General features: G+C 38.1%; 1 protein-coding gene across 1 annotated transcript in view; it reads left to right on the top strand.

Annotated features, from left to right (window-relative positions):
• The window catches only part of RHOBTB1 (Rho related BTB domain containing 1), a gene marked incomplete at its 3' end in the record, with an annotated part of 32840 nt that extends 12168 nt beyond the window's left edge, over positions 1–20672 (top strand). The window contains exons 4-10 of the mRNA XM_084289721.1: positions 10953–11138; positions 12888–13855; positions 14288–14406; positions 16878–17028; positions 18662–18750; positions 19885–19990; positions 20503–20672. Of these exons, the coding sequence (XP_084145847.1) occupies positions 10953–11138; positions 12888–13855; positions 14288–14406; positions 16878–17028; positions 18662–18750; positions 19885–19990; positions 20503–20672 (1789 nt within the window). The remainder of the gene's footprint in view (positions 1–10952; positions 11139–12887; positions 13856–14287; positions 14407–16877; positions 17029–18661; positions 18751–19884; positions 19991–20502) is intronic.
• Between the last annotated feature and the right edge of the window lie 289 nt (positions 20673–20961).

Raw genomic sequence — 20961 nt, 5'->3', positions numbered from 1 at the left:
AAATATTGAATGTTCACATTTATGGGAATTGATTTTAAATTACCTTAGTATATTGAACTAGTCTACTCTTAGGTGAGGCAGTACAGTTAAAGATGCAGTTTATGCCAAACCACTCAAGACTACATCTCCAAGTACCCAGGGTTTCTGATTGCCTGAAATATCATTTAATGAGATATCCTTTCAGTTTCCTTCAAAATTGTTTTATGCCTATGCTCCTTGTGCAAGGAAAGGTTTATTTCAGCCAAGACCTCTAGTTGTCTTAAACATGGTGTAACGAGAAGCAGCAGGTCACTAATTCACCTGTTGCTCATTGAAAAATATTATTCCCTATAGTTGCGCAAAACGTTTTATAAATAGATCATGCTATAGATGACAGGGTGAACAGTTAGCAGGACTTGCAGCAAGGATAAATCCTTCTTAATTCTTTATTTTTCACGGATAGAACTGTGAAAAGAGAATGATTAAAGGAATGTTTTACTGCTATTTTTTCATGTGAGAGAAAAAGAGAAACATTTTGGTGTTAATGAGAATGCAATAGTTAATGTTTGTACTGACATCCTTTAAAATGGGTGTGTGGAGTGTGAGATCCAGCTCACGTTCTGCTGTGTGGTGTTCAGTTTAATAATCATGTTCCTACAGGAGCTTTGGGAAACAGATCCTGGCAGATTAAGGGAGGGAGAGGGAGGTGGCTGGAGGGACTTGTGGAAATATTTTCTGCAGTGGTTTATAGTGTTACAGTTTTGGTTTTTTGGTTTGGTGTTGTTTTTCTTTAAACTCGAGTGTATGGTTTAGTTTTGGAGGTATCCAGTTCAGCTTAGGCACCACGTGATGTCAGTCACCTGGTGGTACTCTCCTGCAGGGTTTCATTTGATGCAAAATCACTCCAAAGTGACAATAACACAAATACCATGTCTTTGTTAAGATTAGCATATTCATTTCCAGCACCTAGTCACCTCTTCATCCAGTAACAACGTAGTCTCAGAGCTATTGCACTCTGTAAGACTGCAAATGAAGTGGGAACTTTATATAAGCTGAAGTTGCTATTACGTTCCGGTGCTTCTGGGGGGCACAGAACTGTATGTTTTAAAGACATGAGAACATCTACATTTACGTTTCTGTCGGCTTGTCAGCATTCTTAACCCTCTGTCCTCCTGTCCAATTTGGTTTTGTTTGAACAACGTGTAATTGTGTTCAAACTAATTCTAAAAGACAAATGGAAAAAAGTGGCTTGCGTTTGTTTTCCTTTTGCTTCCTTTATTTTTTTCCAGGTAAACATGTTTGACTACAATTTGATTAATAAATTTCTTGATACATGCAGCTCAAGTATGTGTAAACATGAGCACAAATCTGCAAAGAGTTAATTCAGACCCAAACAAATATTTATCCTCAATACTACGAATGTGGTTTGTCAGCTAATGCAGCCAGGATGATTTATTTACTTGCGACTTAAATATGAGCTGTAGACCAAACAAAATCTGTTCATACAGCATGGGCAGAAAACAGCTTTTTCCTCGTGACTTATAAATGTGAATGAGCCTTTCTGTGAGACTGCTGACAGAGCCTCTTAAAATATGTTTAGAGTATTTTCTCTGTTGTGAATGGATTTCCTAAGCCTTATGGGTATTCTATGTACACAAAGAAACATGTGTATTTGTCTTTTTCTGTGTGATTACAATTCCCTTAACCAGTTACTTCCATGTAATTGAATCCACAAAAATATACCTTCTGACTGCTGCTGAAATGATTCCATGAGTAGGGGTTTATCACTGTTATTTAAAGATTTCTGCCAATCTGTTTAAAGGTTGATTCGTTTACTTTTTCTTAAAATACAGTCATAATGGTATTTCTGTAAAAGCAAAACCCAGGTAAATTTGATGTGAAATGGTATTTTCCTTCAGGAAATACAGCAAGATTAGGACAAGGTGGGTGTCTTTGCAGAGTTACCGGGCCTTTAGATAGGTCAGCGTCCCCATCACTCACTGTCTACATTGAGAATTATGCCAAAAGCTCCTCTCCTTTCTTCAGAGAAAGGCCAAGGTTTCAGGAGTGCTTTGAATAAAAGCCCACACTTCTGCAGGACTTCTTGTCCTGAGAATCCTTGTTCTTATATTACAATAATTCTCTTTCCACATACCTTACGAGCCATTTACTGACATGGATTGGAGGGGAGCATCAGAGATGTATCTCTGCAGCAGTAGCACTTAACAGACACAAGAGTCTCTTGCTTTGTTGACAAAGGGTCAGCTGGTGGGGAATCCACTTGCTTTCAGATCTGTGTGTTTGCCCTTGCTGCTTCCTTTTGCTAGCACAAAAACAAAAATAGTGTGCAGTATCTTCAATACAAAAATTTGTGAGCTTTCTCTACTTTACAGTGGTTTATAGGCTATTCAGGTTCTTCACCAAGCAGTTTTGAAGAAATGTAAAGAACATTTTTGATATTTGATATGAAATTTTTTTTCTTTTGTGTTTGATTCCGATCAGCCCCGAGAAAGACTAGAATAAGCAGAGAGGTTCAAAGACAGATTGCATCCTCAAGAGATTTTATTTTGATAGGGAGTGTGCATGTACTATTTTTTTCTTCTTTCATTTTGTACACTGACATTTGAGGCTTTTCCACTCAGTCAGTGGGAAAGTATACACTTCATGTACCTAAAGCAGTAAAATCAAAGCAGATCTACTATGTGTCTTCTCTGCATCCCATCCTAGTTCCATATTGTAAGTAGAAAGAGGTTGGAATTGCTGTTAGGAATCCTTCTTTAAAAAGGCAGTTATGTGCCAAATGAATGTTAATGGGTCTGAGACTCAGTTTAGCAGATATGTATCTAGAATAAAGGGAGAGCTGTAGTACTTCAAGCCTTCCTTGAGTGAAAGTATGTATCAACTATTATTTACTCTATTTCATAATTTTCCATGTTTCCTTTGCTCTCACAAATCACTGTCTGGGGGAGGCAATGGGAAGAGGACATGGGCTTTATCCTGAGTACTGCAAGGAAAAACCAGAACCTCTCAGAAATGCTAAACCTGGGAAATTACTTTCTGTAGAAATCTTTATCTCAGTGAATTATTTCTTGTGTGTGTGCTAGGTAGAGTTCTTGAGCTGTTTTCTACACCAAGGCTCTCAGGATCTCAGACTGGATTTCTTCATAAATGTATCAGAATATGCACAAAAAGATATGTGTTTTAAACTCAATTCACTTATCAATAGCTTGTTGACATCAACTTGCCAGTGGAAGCTTCCTGACAACAGTTGTTGCTGGTTTTTGTGTGTTTGTTGTTGTTTTTTAACGTACGTTTGAAAAAGTAATTAATAATATGCTGGTTTGGGGGATAGCCCAAGAAAAGCAAAAATAACGGTATTCCATATTTTTTCCCCAGATTAACAGATGCTGCTAAATATGTCTTTATTTATGTTCAATTTTCATGTATTCAGTGACTTCAGAAGTCACTCTCATACTGGATGCAAACCAGAACCCATCATTCTCTCCTCTTCCGTAGGATTTTTGCCTCCCTCTTCGTCTTGTTCCTATTGTTGTCTTTCATTAGCACTTAAAAGGAATCATGCTTTTAATTAACTTTAGGATCTTGGTTTGAATCTTCCTTTTTCTGTTTGTTTTCCATCCTCACATTCATCCCCTCCCTTTAAACATTTTTTGTTCTACTGAATACCATAGATTTAGATGACACATTAGCTAAATCTCTTCTTACCTCTTTTAAGCTGTGTTTTTTAAGCTGTGTTTTTTATTGGAACATTAGTTCCTGGTATTTTTTAAGAGGATGGGATGGGAGTTAAGAAGGGGTTCATTTGTTTCCTTTATTTTTCTGCAGTATCTTTGATGAAAGTTGATTGGTTCTCTGTAATTCTCAGATGTAAGCTGCTTCTGTACAATAACAGAAAATAAGCTTGCAACATCCACCTTTCTCCGTGTGTCTGTTTTGTCCATTGTTTTGTGAATTATTTTATCTTTCATCTGAAGGCAGCAGTCAGCTGACAAAAACATTCTTAGCTAAATCATTATCAGTCCCTTTTTATGGTATGAGTTCTGGTGTCTCTCTTGTTGGCTTTTTCTATCCTTCTCCACTGACTTGCTGTTCAGGCTTTGTGTCTTGCTTTTATAAACCTTGATATGAAAATTTAAGAATTTCAGCTTCAGTTAACTATCTCTAGAATTCTATTTGTCTTTTTTTTTTTTCTTGTGTTAGGAATGAAGTAATCAAAATCTCTGCTCCTGGGGAGGGAGTGGATGTGTGTAGCGTATATTATGGATGTGTATGGTGCAAACATGCCAGATTCCAAGGAGAGTTTTACTGAGTTGAGGCTGGTAAAAATTGGCCCACAATCATGCTAGGGTAGCTTGCAGGCAGCCTATTTCAGCTGCAAGTTCTATTTAGCACCTTGTATTTTTGCATTTTTCATATGCATGTGCTGAACCAGAGTTATAGGTAAATTTAATTCTTATAGTCAGCAATAAAATGAAGCAAATCCCCAAACTGTGTAAGCAGTCCTTTAAATTAAAAATAAAATTATTTTCTCCTTGTTATATTGTTCCACACAACTTTGTCATTCTTTTTAGCACTATTGCTGGTCAGGCATTTGGACAATAAGAATAGTTCTTACAGCTTCCTGCTGTGGAGGTTGAGGTATTTTAATGCTTCTTCATGATACAAAACTTTTTTTTTTGTCATTCTCTGTACGTGCACCACTACTTTCCCATGAGTACCTCAGAGGAAATAGGAGAGATTTTTAAATGCTTGCACTTCAGAATATGCATTGTTTGTAAGGAATGTATGGGATAGTTTTCCACTTTTGAAGCACAGTCTTGAAATATGTAATTTTCCTAAAGGTAGCTTTATCATCTTCTTATTACTGTTGTTTCTTACTAAAAATGATGTTACAGAAACTTGAGAAATAGATCTGCATGTTATTCACCACCCAATCTGAATATATTTCAGGGCATTTTGACAGTTTCGCACATTACACCCGTACTTAAGAAGCTTCACTGCAGTCGGTAAAGTATAGAACTAATTGATTCTCCTGCTCACATCCAGGGCATTGCATGGTCTTGCCCTGCCTTACCCAGATACCTTCAGTTTTTCACATGCCAGGCACCCCCTGCATTTTAGTTTTCCTATTGACTCATCTGTTTTGAGTGTGTGCACATAAGTCCTGTGTCTTCAGGTCATTTTGTTATGCTCACCAGTCACTTAACGACTTTCTTCTCATTTCATGTGATGGCTGCAACTGCATTTACTAAAAACTGAGTCCACTTAAAACATGTTATCAGCCTTGCTTATAGCTATCTGCACTATTTATTCATTTATTTGCAGCTCTGTGAGATGCATGCATGAAAAAATGTTGTATAACTGAGTGTATCTCTTTCTATCTCTCTCTTCAAAATGTACCTGAATCAACATGGAGATATGGCAGGATTTTGTAAATGAGATTCCGGATGTAATTGTTAGATGGTCTTCTACAGCCTGAGCCTCCTGTGTTTGTGAACTTTGCAGAAGCTGGTGTTTGAACCCAGGCTGCCCTACACAATCTTTGCTTTCAGGTGGTTGAAAGACTATGCAGGTGGACACTAGAGATAGGTTGTGTCCAATTCTGTCTGAAATAGGATGAGTTCAGCTGTGACATGGGTTTCTGAGGAACCACAGGGGAATATTGTGGGAAATGTATAAGGAAAAAATGAGGGCAGAAGAATCAAAAGCAAAACAACTTTTAATTGATAAATAAACATGTAAGGATTAGTTGTAATGGTCAAGTGAGTCTAGCAGTTTGGATGAACTTCTATCAAAGAAAAAAATCTCTAAAATTATAAGATTCTATAAAATTCTAAGAATAGACTCCATTGTTTTGACACCAGTTCTTATCAGAGAAAGCTGATACCTAGAAATAGGGAAAAAAACAAGAGGAGAAATTCACTTTTTTTTTCCCTTCCCCATAGTCTCTTCTTAAAGTTTCATTTGAATAAGCATGTATAACAGACTTCTTGTCATACAAAGTATAACTTGTCTATCCTTAACCTGATTCTGTTGGACTTGACTCTTTTTGGGTCTCATTTAAGCTCTCTAAAATAAGAAGTGTACTTCTAACTTGTCCTCTAGAAAGACATGAATATAGCATAGCAATGCAGTTCGACCTTTCTTCTGCCTGCTTCCCACTCCTTGCATTTATTTCCAGATCAGACATGTCTCCTCTTCACATTCTGTATTCCTCAGCTTTATTCCTTCGCCTTTACAAAGCAAACAGTATTATTCCATGACTATATGACAAATGATACCCTGTACATGTGACCACCAATTCTTGCGTGCAGCAGTTCTTGCCAGTATCTCGTAAATTATAAACTAGAGAGAACCTCTTCCTAAGTAATACAGCGTGTACATTTCAGAAGGCATCCTGTTTTTTGAATGAGACATAAACCTGTTAGCATATCTGCAGCCATCATTACAGTTTATAACTCTAGTTTCAGACTATGGAATGTTAAACTTTTAAGCACACTTGCCATAGAATTTATGAGATGCCATTTAATACTGCTGTTTTCGTGAAGTTCTGTCTAAAATAAAAGTATTAGGAAAGATGAAATGGATAGCAGTTTGTCATTGAGAGGTGGCTCACCAGTGTGGTGTGTAAGTTTCTCTGCAGTGCAGCTCATTATGCCAGCTCAGGAACATACAGAACATGTAAGCAGATGAGTCTTTCGAAATCTCAGTCCCAAACCAATGGAGTATGTTACAGAAAAGAGCCTCGTGTAGAAAACTAACTCTCTGCTGCTTTTAACAGCTCTCTCAGAAAGGCTTGTCACACAGCTAACACACTGCCTTTTCTCCCCCACGTTAAGAGTTTCTGATTGTAGTGATTGCTGAGAAACTTCAGGTGGTTAGAGTGGTTTTCTGTAGTTTGACTACAGCTGAATCCTGAGGTTGCTAAGATAAAGTTGGCTTGTCTTTGTGCTGTACTGCTTGCTCTTCTGCAGTGACTTGGAGTGCTCTCTGTACATCTTACACGGTTCAGATCTCACACAGTAGGAATTCCCAAGATGGCAGTGCACCATGTACTGATTCCTGCTAGAGATGGTGTTCTCTGGGGGTTTCTTTTTCATTCTCTGAGGTCTAAAGGAGGTTGTTGCTTCTGTCAGAAGTTCTTCTTATCGAGGTTTGGATATATATCACTGAATGCATCGAGGTAACGCCTGTTTGTAGACAGGTTGCATCCCAGAATGTTTATGACATGCTTTCTTTGCCTACCAAAGCATCCTACAGGTTGTTCTTAACTACATTTAGGCCAAGCTGGGCTGGCTTGAGATGAAAGTGTTTTGCATTAAGAATTGTTTCCCCAACTCTGTGGGGAGCATTTTTAATGCTCTTGTGCTTTAATGCGTGACTCCAATGCAGGAGACTGGTCAGCCAGGAGATGATAATGTGAGTGGTGATGATAATGTTGATTACAGCTGAGAGAACCTGTTCCCTTTTTATCCATCTGCGAAGTCCTCCATGTCCACATTGTGCTCCCTCCTGTTTGCAGCCCCAGTGAGTAGAAAGAAACCCATTCTCTTGCACTGGTGGTGCAGAGCATTGCACTGTTGGCTGGTCCCACACTGGAGCAAGTCATGCAGAAATTACGAGTTTGGTGGTATGCTTAGATGTTTCAAATAAGAATAGATGACTCATAGTTTCTTCTGATAAGCCTATGGAAAGCAGAATTTAAAAATAAATCAGTTATGTATTTCTAACACAAACAACTGAATCTACAAAACAATGCATTGGATATCCAAGCTACTGTTTCTTTTTGCTGGTGGTTTGTGTTTGTTTTTTGTTTTTTTTTTTTTTGTGTAATACTTACCTTTGTTTCTTCTGGTATTTCAGTATCAAACATCAGCATATGCCTTAAGTATAACCACGTGCTTCTACTGCATTTGACAAAAGTGCATGCAAGGAGCGTCTTCTGTGTTGCTCATCTCGGTTGGTGCTCTAGGAGGAAGGTGCTGGAGAAGTGTTCCTAGAACACTTCTAGGTTTTCAAGTCGGTGGAAATCTTTCTTGAATCATTCCTGAATTTTATTGGGAATTGGTTATGAAATTTCTTTTTTGAAAAAAAGTAGCTTGCATTTTTTTATATACTGCTACAGTGAGAAAGAAGAAAGTGAAAGTAAAACTCATTCATCCTTCTGTGTTGTTCAATAACCAACCACACAAAAATGGCAATAAATCAGATTAAAAAAAAAAATCCTATCCTTTTACATTCCCTGGGAATATATATTTTTTACTATTTGGGAAATATTAATGCCTTATTGTAACCTGGCAGGTTCTTGCTTTTATGAACAGTTGTCAAACCAAAGTTTATACTGGGAAGTTGGCAAGTTGTAAGTGTGCCTTTGGCACTAACATGAAATGTAGGTTTTTTAATCAAAGTTTCCAAAGGTCCGTTTTTGCCAAATGTTCACAGTCCTATGTAGGCAGTTAAACTTCCTCACAGTTTTCTGTCTCTGTTTTGTGCTAGCAGTGCAAATCATGTTCATGACTTGAATGAAAACTTAATTTCTTGCGATAAGGTGGGTGTGTTTTAGGAGCTAGCAGCCCCTGCTGTGGTGCTGGTTCAGTCTGTGACCTCTGTCGCTACCCAGTGATTTCCCATCCATCCTGTTCATGGCACAGGGCTGTTTACAGTACAGAACTCAGAGCATATGCATTTTAAGGGAAAATCCAGATTTTAACACAGGATAAGTAAAGCATGGAAGAAAAAATACCTCTTCATTCTGCTTTTTGCTTCATTCAGAAGGCAATAAGGAGAAATGTCCTGTTGGTGCAGTTCCTTGTCCCGTTAGGAGTTATGGGTGAAGAAGCCTTCCCCCAGCTTGGTTTTGTGGTCACCCAGGGAAGTTCGGAGGTGATGAGCTGCTCGGGAAGCACATGCAGCTCAGCACATGAGCTGACGTGACACTCCTTGGCAGGGGCTGGACCCCACGCCAGGCCACAGGGCTGCGCTGGGGCCAGTCTGCTGGGTAGTCTGGGGCTGGCTACCCCAAGGAACAGGGCTTCAGCCCCGGCTATCTCAGGAGCCCAGGCGTGTGGCCAGCAGCAGTGCTGCAGGGCAGCTGTTGTCATCTCCTGCCTGCGAGCTCTTGGAGCCCTGTTTCCTTCTGGTTTGCAGAGCTGCAATGCTGCGTGTCTTATGCTTTGTAGCATCAGGAGGGCTGGATACTCAGGATGGCAATTACTTGGCTTAGGTATTAAGTTTTGAACAAGACAGACTGTTTCTCCAGGATGCTCAGTCATAGTTAGGGTTGGACAGACAGACAGCAGTTGCCTCTGGCAGTTCTGACCGTCTTGAATTAAACAATTGACCAGGTCAGAATACGCGTAACACAAATTTTTCATCTTAGCAGTTCATTGATTACTCCTTTCTGGGAGCTAAGGAAGCGTCTGTGGGGGTCTAGGTTGTGTTTTGACGTGACCTTGAGTAAAGCAAGTTTGAATTTAATCGATGTATGCCTCAGTTACATAGAAGACCTTTGTATTGGCTACTTACCTCTCTCTATTTAGCAGATAGCTTTCCACTTTGAAAAGGCCTTGTCTCTAGATATGACAGATGGATTGCAGTTTATATAAGGTACAAACCCAGAGCCGGAGCATTCCTCTTGCATGAAATTTATGCTCCCAGCAGTACCTGTATTGTATGCAGCTATCTTTAGAAACAGTCTGGCTGGATATATCTGTGCCCTCAGTGAAATGTAGAAAGCAGCACTGAGGAGGTATTTCATTATTTAAAAGGTGAATGTTAAGATTCACTGCTCCTGCTCTGTACATTACACAAACTGCAGACACAACACATTTGTGCTAAATTCAAGTGTAATGGAAGTGAGGCATGGTATTGCCGAGGTTATTCTGCTGACGGTTATCTAGGAATAAGTTGACCCCTCAAAATGTCCCTTCCCCTCATTTTTTCTTGAGTTTCAATTCAACATTTTTTTGTTGTTGTTTTGTTTTGTTTTGTTTATTTATTCTCTCATGAGAGACCCAAGAGCTTGAGAACCGCTTTGTAATATCCCATCCTAGCTTATAAATAATGAAGTTGCCCCAAGTTAGGAATGCTCTGAGACAAGTACTCAAGCATTTCTCTGCATTAGGGTGCTAGCTCTGACAAGTTAGGTGATTGTTTGGTGGCTGAACTGCCAACCTGAATTCTCACACTTACACCTTATAAAGCAGTTTTATTTAGTGAAGTACTTTGTCTTTTCCAAAAACCTTTAAAAGCTTGCAAATATTTTCCTGCTTGCACTGATTTGAGGTACTGTCCTGTGCAGTGCTTTATTTCCATTGTAACGTTTATTTTTACTTGTACTGTAGAAGTGGTCATTGCTGTAAATTCTGCAGTAATTTGTCCTTTTAACAGGTTCTTTATTAAAGATGTTGGAGGTACTGCTGTACAAAGGGCATTGCAGAGGAGACAGCTTTATAATCTAAAAGGGTGCAGTAAAGGTATTTCTCCATGACAAGTTCAGAAGAGATCTGTCTGCCTGTGTGGCTGTTCTAAAGTTTTGCCTAACTCCTTTCTAACTCCTAAGCACCAGTGATCTTTGAATTGCCATTTAGGCTCCCCATCAGCAGAATTATTTCTCAAGCAGTGACAGCCTGTGAATAACTGTAGCATAAAAGCAGAGAATGGCAAGTTCTCTCTGCTTACTGCTCTGTTTATATGTGCAGAGATCATCTCTCAGCGTTGAGGGGCAGTGCTTCCTAGGTATGTGGCTTTGTGCTCCCATGCTTTTGTGATGATATGCATAGCTTCTATCAAGTCTTTGCACGAACAACATGTATTCTGATAGTCTGGGTGTCAGAGCATTGTTCAAAGCATAGAGTGGAGTAGCTTCAAGCTGGAGTTACGAAAATAGGTGAAGCTACAGTGGAAAGCGTGCTTGTTGGGTTTTAACTGGTGTCTTCTTGTTGCCTTTCTAGGTCTGATGTAGTTGTTCTGTGCTTCTCAATTGCTAATCCTAATTCCCTGAATCATGTGAAAACGATGTGGTATCAAGAAATCAAGCATTTCTGTCCTCGCACACCTGTCATTCTGGTGGGCTGCCAACTAGATCTCCGCTATGCAGATCTTGAGGCTGTTAACAGAGCCAGACGGCCTTTGGCAAGGTAAAGTTTAAACAAAAATAAGAATTAAGAAAATTATTTTGTTAATCAGGTATAATACTTTCCAAAGAGAAATGATAGAGTCTTATATCATTTTTTTTTTCTAAAATGTTAATATATGTGCTTACATCTTTTTAATTCTGTTGTTTGAGCTGGTTAGTTAACACACAGAGTTGTTATTATATGTTCACCACAATGTTTTTGCACATTGGACATCTAATCTTGCTTGGGTGGCTGGAAACTACTATAGATAATGATGATTACCGGAGATTTTTGTATATGTCATTCTCTACCCAAACATGTATATCATGTCCCATCCTGTCACTACTGTCACGTACTGTTTTAAACGGAAAGATACTGTTCATGTTTTCTTAATTCTCAATGCATTTTTCTTCTGTAAATGTAATCCCAGATCATGCCAGAAAATTAAGTGCTCGCAAATTATTATTTTTTTTAAGTTCTAGGATAAAGGGAGAGTGGGGGGTTCTTCTAGGGAAGCTTTGTTTTTTCCCAGATACAAAAAGGAAGCATTCACACGTTCCTGCTTACTTCCGGTTTCCGCATTTTGTATGAATTTGAATGAGACCAGATTCATGGAAATATCTGGGATAATGTAATGAAAGAATTTATTGTAACAAATATCCATGAAGAGGCTGAATTAATATTTCATGGATTCTTATAAAACTTCGCATTGCCTTGTATTCAAATTCTTGACTTGGTAATATGCTTTTCTTAGGTTTATTTTTGTAAACAGATTACATCTTCGGGTGGGTGGGATGGGTTTTCTGGTTGACTCTTTAAAAGATAATCTTTTTTTCAAAACTTAAAATTCTTTTTCTGCCCTAACCCTCCTTTATTATTTCACTATTAATAAAGTTTGAATCAGTATTCTACATGTCTAGCACAGACTTCTGCCACCTGAACTGATTATTAGCTGGCAACAAAAGCAAGCTGTTGTCTGGAGCGTGTTAAGTCTTTGCCAGCTTGTGTCTGTCCAATATGGTGTGTTCAGAGAATGCACTGTTGAGGTCATATCTTCTGGTGAGATGATTTTTTTTGTTGGGAAACTGGATCCCAGCCCAGATTGTTTTCTGGTTTGTTTACCCCATATCATATACTTGAGCTGCTCTGGAAATTCATGAGATCCCACATAATGCTTCTCCAGCCAAAATAGAGCCTGTCTCTTGAAGTGCTTGTTCTGTTACAACTTTGTCATAGGCTACCATAATTTGCTTTACAAAGCATAAGCTTAAGAAATATTTCTCTTTTCATATTTAGCTGTATTTGTGGCATCTCTGTCATGAGAATTTCCCCTTGAGCTTAAAGTATGTATACAAAGAAAGATACCAATTGAATGGCTGAGTAGAAAGGTGTTTTAGGAATTTTTTATTTTAATAATGAGAGTTCTCAAGCGTTCTATCAAATTTTCTTATTGTAAATTTTCCTTTAATACAGAGAGTGCTTACTCCATTTTGTGAAAACGATTTTATACATATTTTTAGTAACAGAGATGCATTGCAGAGAAACCACCAACCTTGAACAGAATTACAGCTATGTGCTATTCTAAAACTCTCTGAGACAGCAGTTCTGGATTTCCAAAGAGCTTTGTGGGCTTTATTTTGTATTTTGTATTCATTTAAATTATATTTATTTCAGAATTGGTGCTGACACATTTTGCAAAATTCTTTGCTTTCTGACATAACCTTGTGATGATCACAGTGTGTGAGGAGAGCTATTTTTGTTTAACCCTAGGCCGATCAAAAGAGGAGATATTTTGCCACCAGAAAGAGGCAGAGAGGTTGCCAAGGAGCTTGGGATACCATATTATGAAACCAGTGTATTTGACCAATTTGGAATTAAAGATGTGTTTGACAATGCAATTAGAGCTGCCCTGATCTCCAGAAGACACCTGCAGTTCTGGAAATCTCATTTGAAGAAGGTCCAAAAACCTTTGCTTCAGGCTCCATTCCTACCTCCAAAAGCCCCTCCTCCGGTTATCAAAATTCCCGACTGTCCCGTACCAAACATGAACGAAGCTGGATATTTATTGGAAAGCCCCCTGTGCGCAGACGTTATGTTTGTTCTCCAGGAACAGGACTACATTTTTGCTCACAAGATTTACCTAGCTACCTCCTCTTCAAAATTTTATGACCTTTTCTTAATGGAATGTGAGGGAAGTCCAGACTTGGATGAAACACAGTGTAAAAAAGAAAATACGAGTAAGGATGTTTTGACAAGTCACCTTGAGACAAATTATGACAGTGAAGAGACATTCCTGAAATCTGCTGATGTTAAAATTCCTGCACCAGAAAGTACTGACACTTTAAACACGCTTGAACCCGAACCTGGTGAAACAAATTCTGCAGCAAGATCTCTGTCATCCTGGGGAAAAGGGTTTGTTAGTGTGCATAAGGAAATGCAACTGAATCCTGTCTCAAATAGGATGTGTCCTGTAACTGTGGTAAAAATGGATTCATCTGTGCAGGCTGGACCTTTTAGAACTGTTCTGCAGTTTTTATACACAGGGCAACTGGATGAAAATGAAAAAGATCTCACCAGACTAGCTCAGATTGCTGAGATCTTGGAAGTATTTGATTTGCGAATGATGGTGGAGAATATCATGAATAAAGAAGCCTTCATGAATCAAGAGATTACTAAAGCATTTCACGTCAGAAAAGCTAATCGGATAAAAGAGTGCCTTTGCAAAGGGACATTTTCTGGTGAGTAAATACAGGCTTCAACAGGACAAGTACTAATTCTGTTATTCATGTTGCTGTCTCTTCACAGACTTCAAAAACTGTGACAATTTACATTGTTCTGAAAGGAAGGATGAGACCAAAGCTACAGTGTTACTCAGGACCAACTTTGCCAGCCTAGGATTCTGGAGTTTAACTTCTCCAAATCTATACAGAAGCTTTTAAATAAGCGACCCAGTTTTCCAAAGTGTTGAACATCCAATATCTCTCTTCTAAGTGAGGCTTTAAGGTTTTATTTTTACTTAACTGTATAAAAAACCTAGAATTATATCTGAGTGGGGAAAAAGTGAAAGAAGTGCCCAGTTTAAAAAGTGCAATTGAAACATGCATTCTTGAGGCGGAGTTTCACTTTAAGCACAGACTTGCAGCGTGCCTGTTTCTTTGTTCCCATGACAGATGTGACATTTAAATTGGATGACGGGACCATAAATGCCCACAAGCCACTACTGATCTGTAGCTGTGAATGGATGTCTGCTATGTTTGGAGGATCGTTTATTGAAAGCTTGAACAGTGAGGTATTTGGCCATTTGCTTATAATGTGTGATGGATTTGGGGCGATCGTCATTCAGTAGCTATTTGAACAGTTGCAATTAATCCCTGGAATGATTCTTTATATTTATTCTTTCCTTCCCTTGCAGACGTGGGTTGCTTTTCTTCTTAAGGCATTAAATTAGGATTCCTAGGATGATGACACATTTTCCACAAGGCATGAGATTTTCTCCAGTGTTGGAGCATGCACTTAAATCCTGAAATCCTGTAAAATATTAAATATGGAACAAATTAAATATTAATTTCTATATTTCTTTAGAATAAGTTTTAAAGTTGTGTGAATGAATGTTTACACAATCGGAAGCATTTCAAAGAATACATGAGACAGGAGACATTGAATATAAAAGGAAAAAAATGTTAAAGAATGTGGAAGATAGAAAAGGGAACTGGCTTCACAGTACTTTGACAGAAACTTAGCTCAACTTCTCTACAGCATTGGCTTGTTCTCTAGAGTAAAGTAGACATAAAGTGCTGTATAAAAGATCTCAATGCTTTGAATTAAGATTTTGCAACAGAAGCCTTGTATTTTCAGGTGCTTTTGTTGTCTGTTTTTCAAATTCTAAACATCCTGCTAGCATTTTTTCTCTGTCTTATCCATAACCAGTTTTTGATTTTTTTTATTAATATTTTTTTTGTTGTTTCTTACCATCTTCAAGGGTCTCATTCATTTGAAGAGTTGAGGGTTTTTTGTATTTAATATTCAGGAAGATTATGTTCTACTTCAGTTTTTCTTGTTTCTTCTAATACAGCTGTAAACAATTCCTTTGCCAAAGGCATATTCAAGAAATGGTTCATTAAAAAAAAAAGACAATAGTTTGCTTGTAGCAAGCAACATTTGGCAATGAAGAATACACATGAATTTTCTACCAGCCTATTTGTAATGATAAATCTGACAGTCTTAGCTCATCTTCCCAATTTAAAATTTTAAACTTTAAATTTAAAGTTTCCAATTTTCGTAGAGTTTAAAGCATTCAGTAATGAATTTTGAAGTTTTAAAATACATGTAGATATTAATTTAATGTTCTTCTTTGCTTTACAAAAACAAAATGATCTTTTTTTTTTTTTTTTTTTTTTTTGTATTTGGGACACAACATTGTAGCAACTCATTCACAGAATTTTCTTTTCTCTGCATTAGCAAAACATATGAATAATGAATGAGGTTTACAACTAGCTGCTCTTGCTTGGAGAACTGAGCATTTCCCAGAGTGGCTGATATGCATGAGAGCATGCTTCAGTACTAACAAATCAGGGCTTGAATCCCACCCACCCAGATAGAGCTGACAGAAAAATTCCCAAGCCCCCCAAATTTGACTGCAAGCTATATGGGAACAGTGAACTCAGTTCTAGCAGGAATTATGTGCTGACTCCTTCCAAGTAGTCAGATTAAGTTGCACACACATCTAATTTCTCAACATAATTCTATTATTATTTTTCTGCTCTGCCTTTTTTTTTTTTTTAACTGCAAGTTCTTCAGAATAGCGCAGTGCATTCTTCAGGGCCAGCAGCATCTCTTGAGTTGCAAAGAGGTACATTACAAATTGCTGATTAAATGAGTCAGCTGTCCTGGGTATTGAAAGCACGCTTACCTGCTGCAACCTTGAGACCCTCAAGAATCAGGTTCACCCTGCTCCTCGAAGGAATGATCACGTACGCAAACTGCAGTTGAGGTGCTACAGTGATAGGTTAAAGTGAGGTCTTCTAATTCTCCTTCCTCTTTTAGGCATCCCTTCAGTGAAAAGGATTTAGGGTTGTGCTGGTGAGAAATTAAATAACTTTTATCTCAGTCCTGGTAGTTTTGTTGCACAATATTTTGCTGTGCTAATTACAGAAATGGTTTGTATTTTCTTTGCTTCATTTCTTTAGTTCTCAGTCATTTTCCAACCATCATTTACTTTGATACTTTGGTTATTTCTAAACAGACTGAGAAGGTTTTTTGGTTCTGTGTGTGTGCACGTTTGCTTGTTTAGGATGGGAGTGGGGGAGTGGTGGCTGTTTTGTTGGTTGGTTTGTTATCCTTTGGTTTCGATTATTCACAGAATCCCCAGAATATCCCTTGCCAGGAGCAGATTAGATTGCATCCCTACAGAAGTCTACCAAGGGAGGTTTGGCATGGGAAGTGCCCAGTGGCTTTTATGTTTCCCACAAAGCTGTCCATTTGCAGGTTAGAAAGCATTGTGCAGATCCGCTGTTCGATGTGGGTCCAACTTGATCGAGTTGCCTGTACATACACTGACAAAGGATCTGACTCTGGACGCAGACTTACCTGTTGGCAGCTTCTTGAACTTTAATGATGAATTCCTTAATTTAAAAATGTTTTCCTTATATTTCTAAAATGAAGAGAAATAGAGTCCAGCAAAATGGCAAAAGTAATATATGGCCCTTATATGAAAAAAACATCAATTATTAACAACTCTTTATTTTTTAATATCTTGTCCAGGTAGTTCTGCCCAACATAAACAAGACTTCCATGCAAGCAGTTTTAGATTACTTGTACACCAAGCAGTTGTCCTCCAGTCAGGAACTCGACACACTTGAATTAATCGCATTGGCAAATAGGTTTTGCCTTCCTCACCTGGTTGCGTTAGCAGGTAAGGACTTGTGACCTTGTCCAATGTAGTGTCTTGTGCAACAGCTTAAACATGTCTTAATGATTTTGGAACTCACAATATTTTTTTTTGCAGATGAAGAAAACATTTTTTCCCCTGAAAGGAAAATTGGAATGCAAATTCATATTTTCATATGTAAAAATGTATTTCTTGCCTTTTTCAGTTTTGTGCAAAACCGTCTCAGAACATTGAAGCATTCTGTGCTTTAAGAATTGGAAGGGTAAACCTTCTCTTTAGCCTTGATACAATGTAAGTCCTTTGTAGTATCCATTCAGAAGTTAATAATTTACCTGAAAACAGGATGAACGCTGGACTTTCTATCATGTAATGAATGAAGTGTTTCTTTACACATTTCTGTTCAAAGGGAGTAATTGAACCAATTCAAAACTCATTGAAATGGTCATATATTTTAGAAATGCTATCTGGATCTCTTTTCACTACCAAAATGGGAGTTGGGTATTTTGGTACATACATGGTTATTCAACCTTCATTTCAGGAAGAGGGTTTCCTATCACGTGTTTACAGAAAAATAACCGGATAGGATACTGTTTAGTTTTAAAATTAAATCCATGCATACTTCAGACCTCTGGGATTTTTTTTTGTTTGTTTGTCTCTATGTATGTAAATTGTCATTGTTCTAAACATATGGTCAAGGCCAAAACTCTCAAAGACAGATGAAGCAAAGCTTACACATATTAACAGGACAAAAATGCATGCAAATTTTAATCAGGTACCAAATCCTAGCTCTCCTTCAGTTGTGCATCGGGAATGTGTATCTTGTCTTCACTAGTTGTGATAGACCAAGTCTTTACTGCCTGATTATTCCTTCTAAGTAGTTGTGGCATAAATATGCATATATTATTAAGAATATTTTATTCTATTTAATTCTTGATGAAACAATTTTTGAGTTTTCTACTGCCAACAGCTTAACTCATTAGGGCCAAATCAGTTCACAGAATGTCCCAATAAACACTCAAACCTCTAAGATGTTTTTGCTTCTAGAAAAGGCTTAAGAAGACTCCCTTGAAGTAGCTTTTTGGGTAGCTGGCTCCCTAGGAACAACTAATCTGAGAGAACTTGAAATGAACTTTTCTACCTTGGTGCTGTCAGTATACTCATTAATATATCTGCAGTGGTCTGCTGTTGCCTAAAAACTTGGCTATCACTTTTGTACCACCCAAAAGAGACAGATGATCCATTTTTCTAATTTATAAGTTTGCACTCAGAAGTAGGCAACTGCTGAACCTTGTCCTTCTACAAGTGATTATTAGTTGCAGGCTCATTTTCTGTAAGATAACAAATGTGAATGAAAGCAGAAATGAATACTTTGGGTTGAGACTAAGGGGCAGATACTCACATGGACTATGCTCTGTTGGAGTAAGAGAGTTTGTACCAATGATGAAGAATAGCCAGACATAACTGTAAAGGCCAGAATTTGGCTTTTGCCACACTGAAGTTGCTCAGAATATCCAGGTGAATGTGCCACTTGCATAATGCTACAGTTAACACTATAAGGAGGAAGAACGTGGGTTCTTGTTTCTTTGTTAGTGGTGGATGATCTGACCTTGAAATGTGACTGTTTCCCATGTGGCTGATGAGTTTTCTTCTCTAACAGAACAGCATGCAGTACAAGAGCTGACAAAAGCCTCAGTGAGTGGCGTTGCAATAGATGGAGAAGTACTGTCCTATTTGGAATTGGCTCAGGTTAGTGTGCGCTGGTTTTTAAAGATACTCTGGTCAACTGCAGTACTTAACTTTCAGCGCCTTATTGGTTCTGAGCATTGCATGTAAGAAACTCAATCTTTAGTTCTGAGAGGGACTAACAATAGAACTGAGATGTATTTCTATTATAAGGGAGGTTTTTATATTAGTTCAAAGATGAAACATCTATGTAAGTAAACTGGGGGTAGTTGTCTTTCAAATATCTGTTTTAATTAGTCTTGATCTCAAAGCTTCCAAGCTCCTCAATCTTATGGCTGTGTTTTAGCAATCTGAAATTTAACATAATGGAGCTGCTCAGCTGAGTAATGGTAACTGATTCTTGGGTTCCTCTCTGTACAGTTTGTGTTAATACATTTAGGCCTCTATCGTAACATCAAAATTTTTTATATTCTTAGACTTAATGATTAAAGTGGCTACTCAGAGCCAGTCAGAGTGCTTTGTATTCAAACACATTTCAATGTCCTTTGAGTCTCAGAAATCATGCAAACAGAGAGCCCCCAACTCAGTTAAACTGCACACATCTGTTTTCCAAAACGAGTGCTACAGCAGTCTGCCAAATACAAGTAGTATTTGCTATTTAGCTTGTAGTAGTACAAGTTAAAATATCTTTTAATCAAATTATTCTTGATTTCACACTAATGAGGAGCCTGGCTCCAGCTTGTCTTGAAGTCTGGAGTTAAAGTAGCACTAAAATACAGCAGAAGCTGACCACCATGCAAGATGTCCTGCAGCTGCTTTCAAGTGCCTCTTGCAATATCTTGAATGCTGTTACAAAACTAGGACTTAACCCCTTCCAAGAAAAGGCAGCTTACATCACTTAATTTTGATTTTGTGAAGGGTTCTTGCTTTTATTTTTCTTCCTGAAGGCAGAAGTAATGTGTCTAACTACTGTTAGATATCCTCTGTGCCCTGTACTGCTGTGTGATGTTTTATAACCTGAGATGATAATAGACAGAGTGCCAGAAAAGATACATATGCAGTACAGTCTGATTTGCATTATAGCTCTTGCTTCGTTATGACTTTAGAGGGATGATTCTAACTTGAATTGTTAGTCGAGGCTGAAAAATAAATGATAACTTCAGGAAGTGGAATATGCTTCTTGTTTTTTCTTTACAGTTTCACAACGCTAACCAGCTGGCAGCGTGGTGCTTGCACTACATCTGCACCAATTACAACAGTGTTTGCTCCAAATTCCGCAAGGAAATCAAAGCTAAATCTTCAGGTATGAGCAACTTTCCACCTCGGTTTTCATGAGGCTTTCCCTTCTTTCTCCCCATCCAGTCCATTATATATGAAGACAAAGATGAACTCAGGTAGTGCAGAGGTTCTGTCTCATAGCTCAGCTATCTTGTGTAGCATTCATATATTCTTCTAATCTATAAGGAAAGGTTATAGTCAGTAGCCTGATTCCTGGGCAAGCATTATGTTCTTTACCTATTTCATTGATGCTAGAAGGAGCAGAGGTGTTCTCAAACTCCATGATGAAAGATACATGCTGTAGAGGGCTTGCATTTTTATATTCTTCTTTGGTGGACTGAGGTCTCAGGTGCAGCTGCTCTCGAACTTTTCACCCCATAAGTAAGGCGTATCAGGGAAACTGGGGAAATTCCTGATAAGCCAGCTAACACAGATGCTAGATAAATGATTAGCTGTAGAGCTTCTGGCAGACAATCAAGATGTTTCTGAATGTGTAACTTACTGTTTTGTTTTGGGACTTTGTTTCTTTTTAATCAGATAATCAAGAATATTTTGAGAGGCATCGCTGGCCACCTGTGTGGTATTTAAAGGAAGAAGATCACTACCAGCGAGTTAAGAAAGAAAGAGAAAAGGAAGATGTTGCACTGAATAAACACCATTCAAAGCGGAAGTGGTGCTTCTGGAATTCCTCTGCTGTAGTTGCCTGAACAAAGCACATAACTGGAAATGCATAGCCAGTGTCAGAAGTTAGTCTTATTGTTAGGAACAAGATGTAGTTCAGGTTTTCAGGAAACTCTGTTCCACGTGTGCATTTATTATTGCTAGGGTCAAAAGCACAAGCTCATTGAAAGTGAGCCTGGAACAGCTCCTCAAAGTCATATGTATATTTTTGGTTAGGAAGCAGATAAATGTCTACCATTATTACATTTCTTTTTATACCAAAAAAAAATCCAGCATTAATGTTTCAATCTCCAATTGGGAAATATTTTTATACTG

The sequence above is a fragment of the Netta rufina genome (assembly GCF_964035555.1).
Source record: "Netta rufina genome assembly, chromosome: 7".
In the NCBI taxonomy this organism is placed as follows: domain Eukaryota; kingdom Metazoa; phylum Chordata; class Aves; order Anseriformes; family Anatidae; genus Netta; species Netta rufina.
Note: the sequence above shows the minus strand (reverse complement) of the source record. Positions and strands in the feature narration are given on the sequence as shown.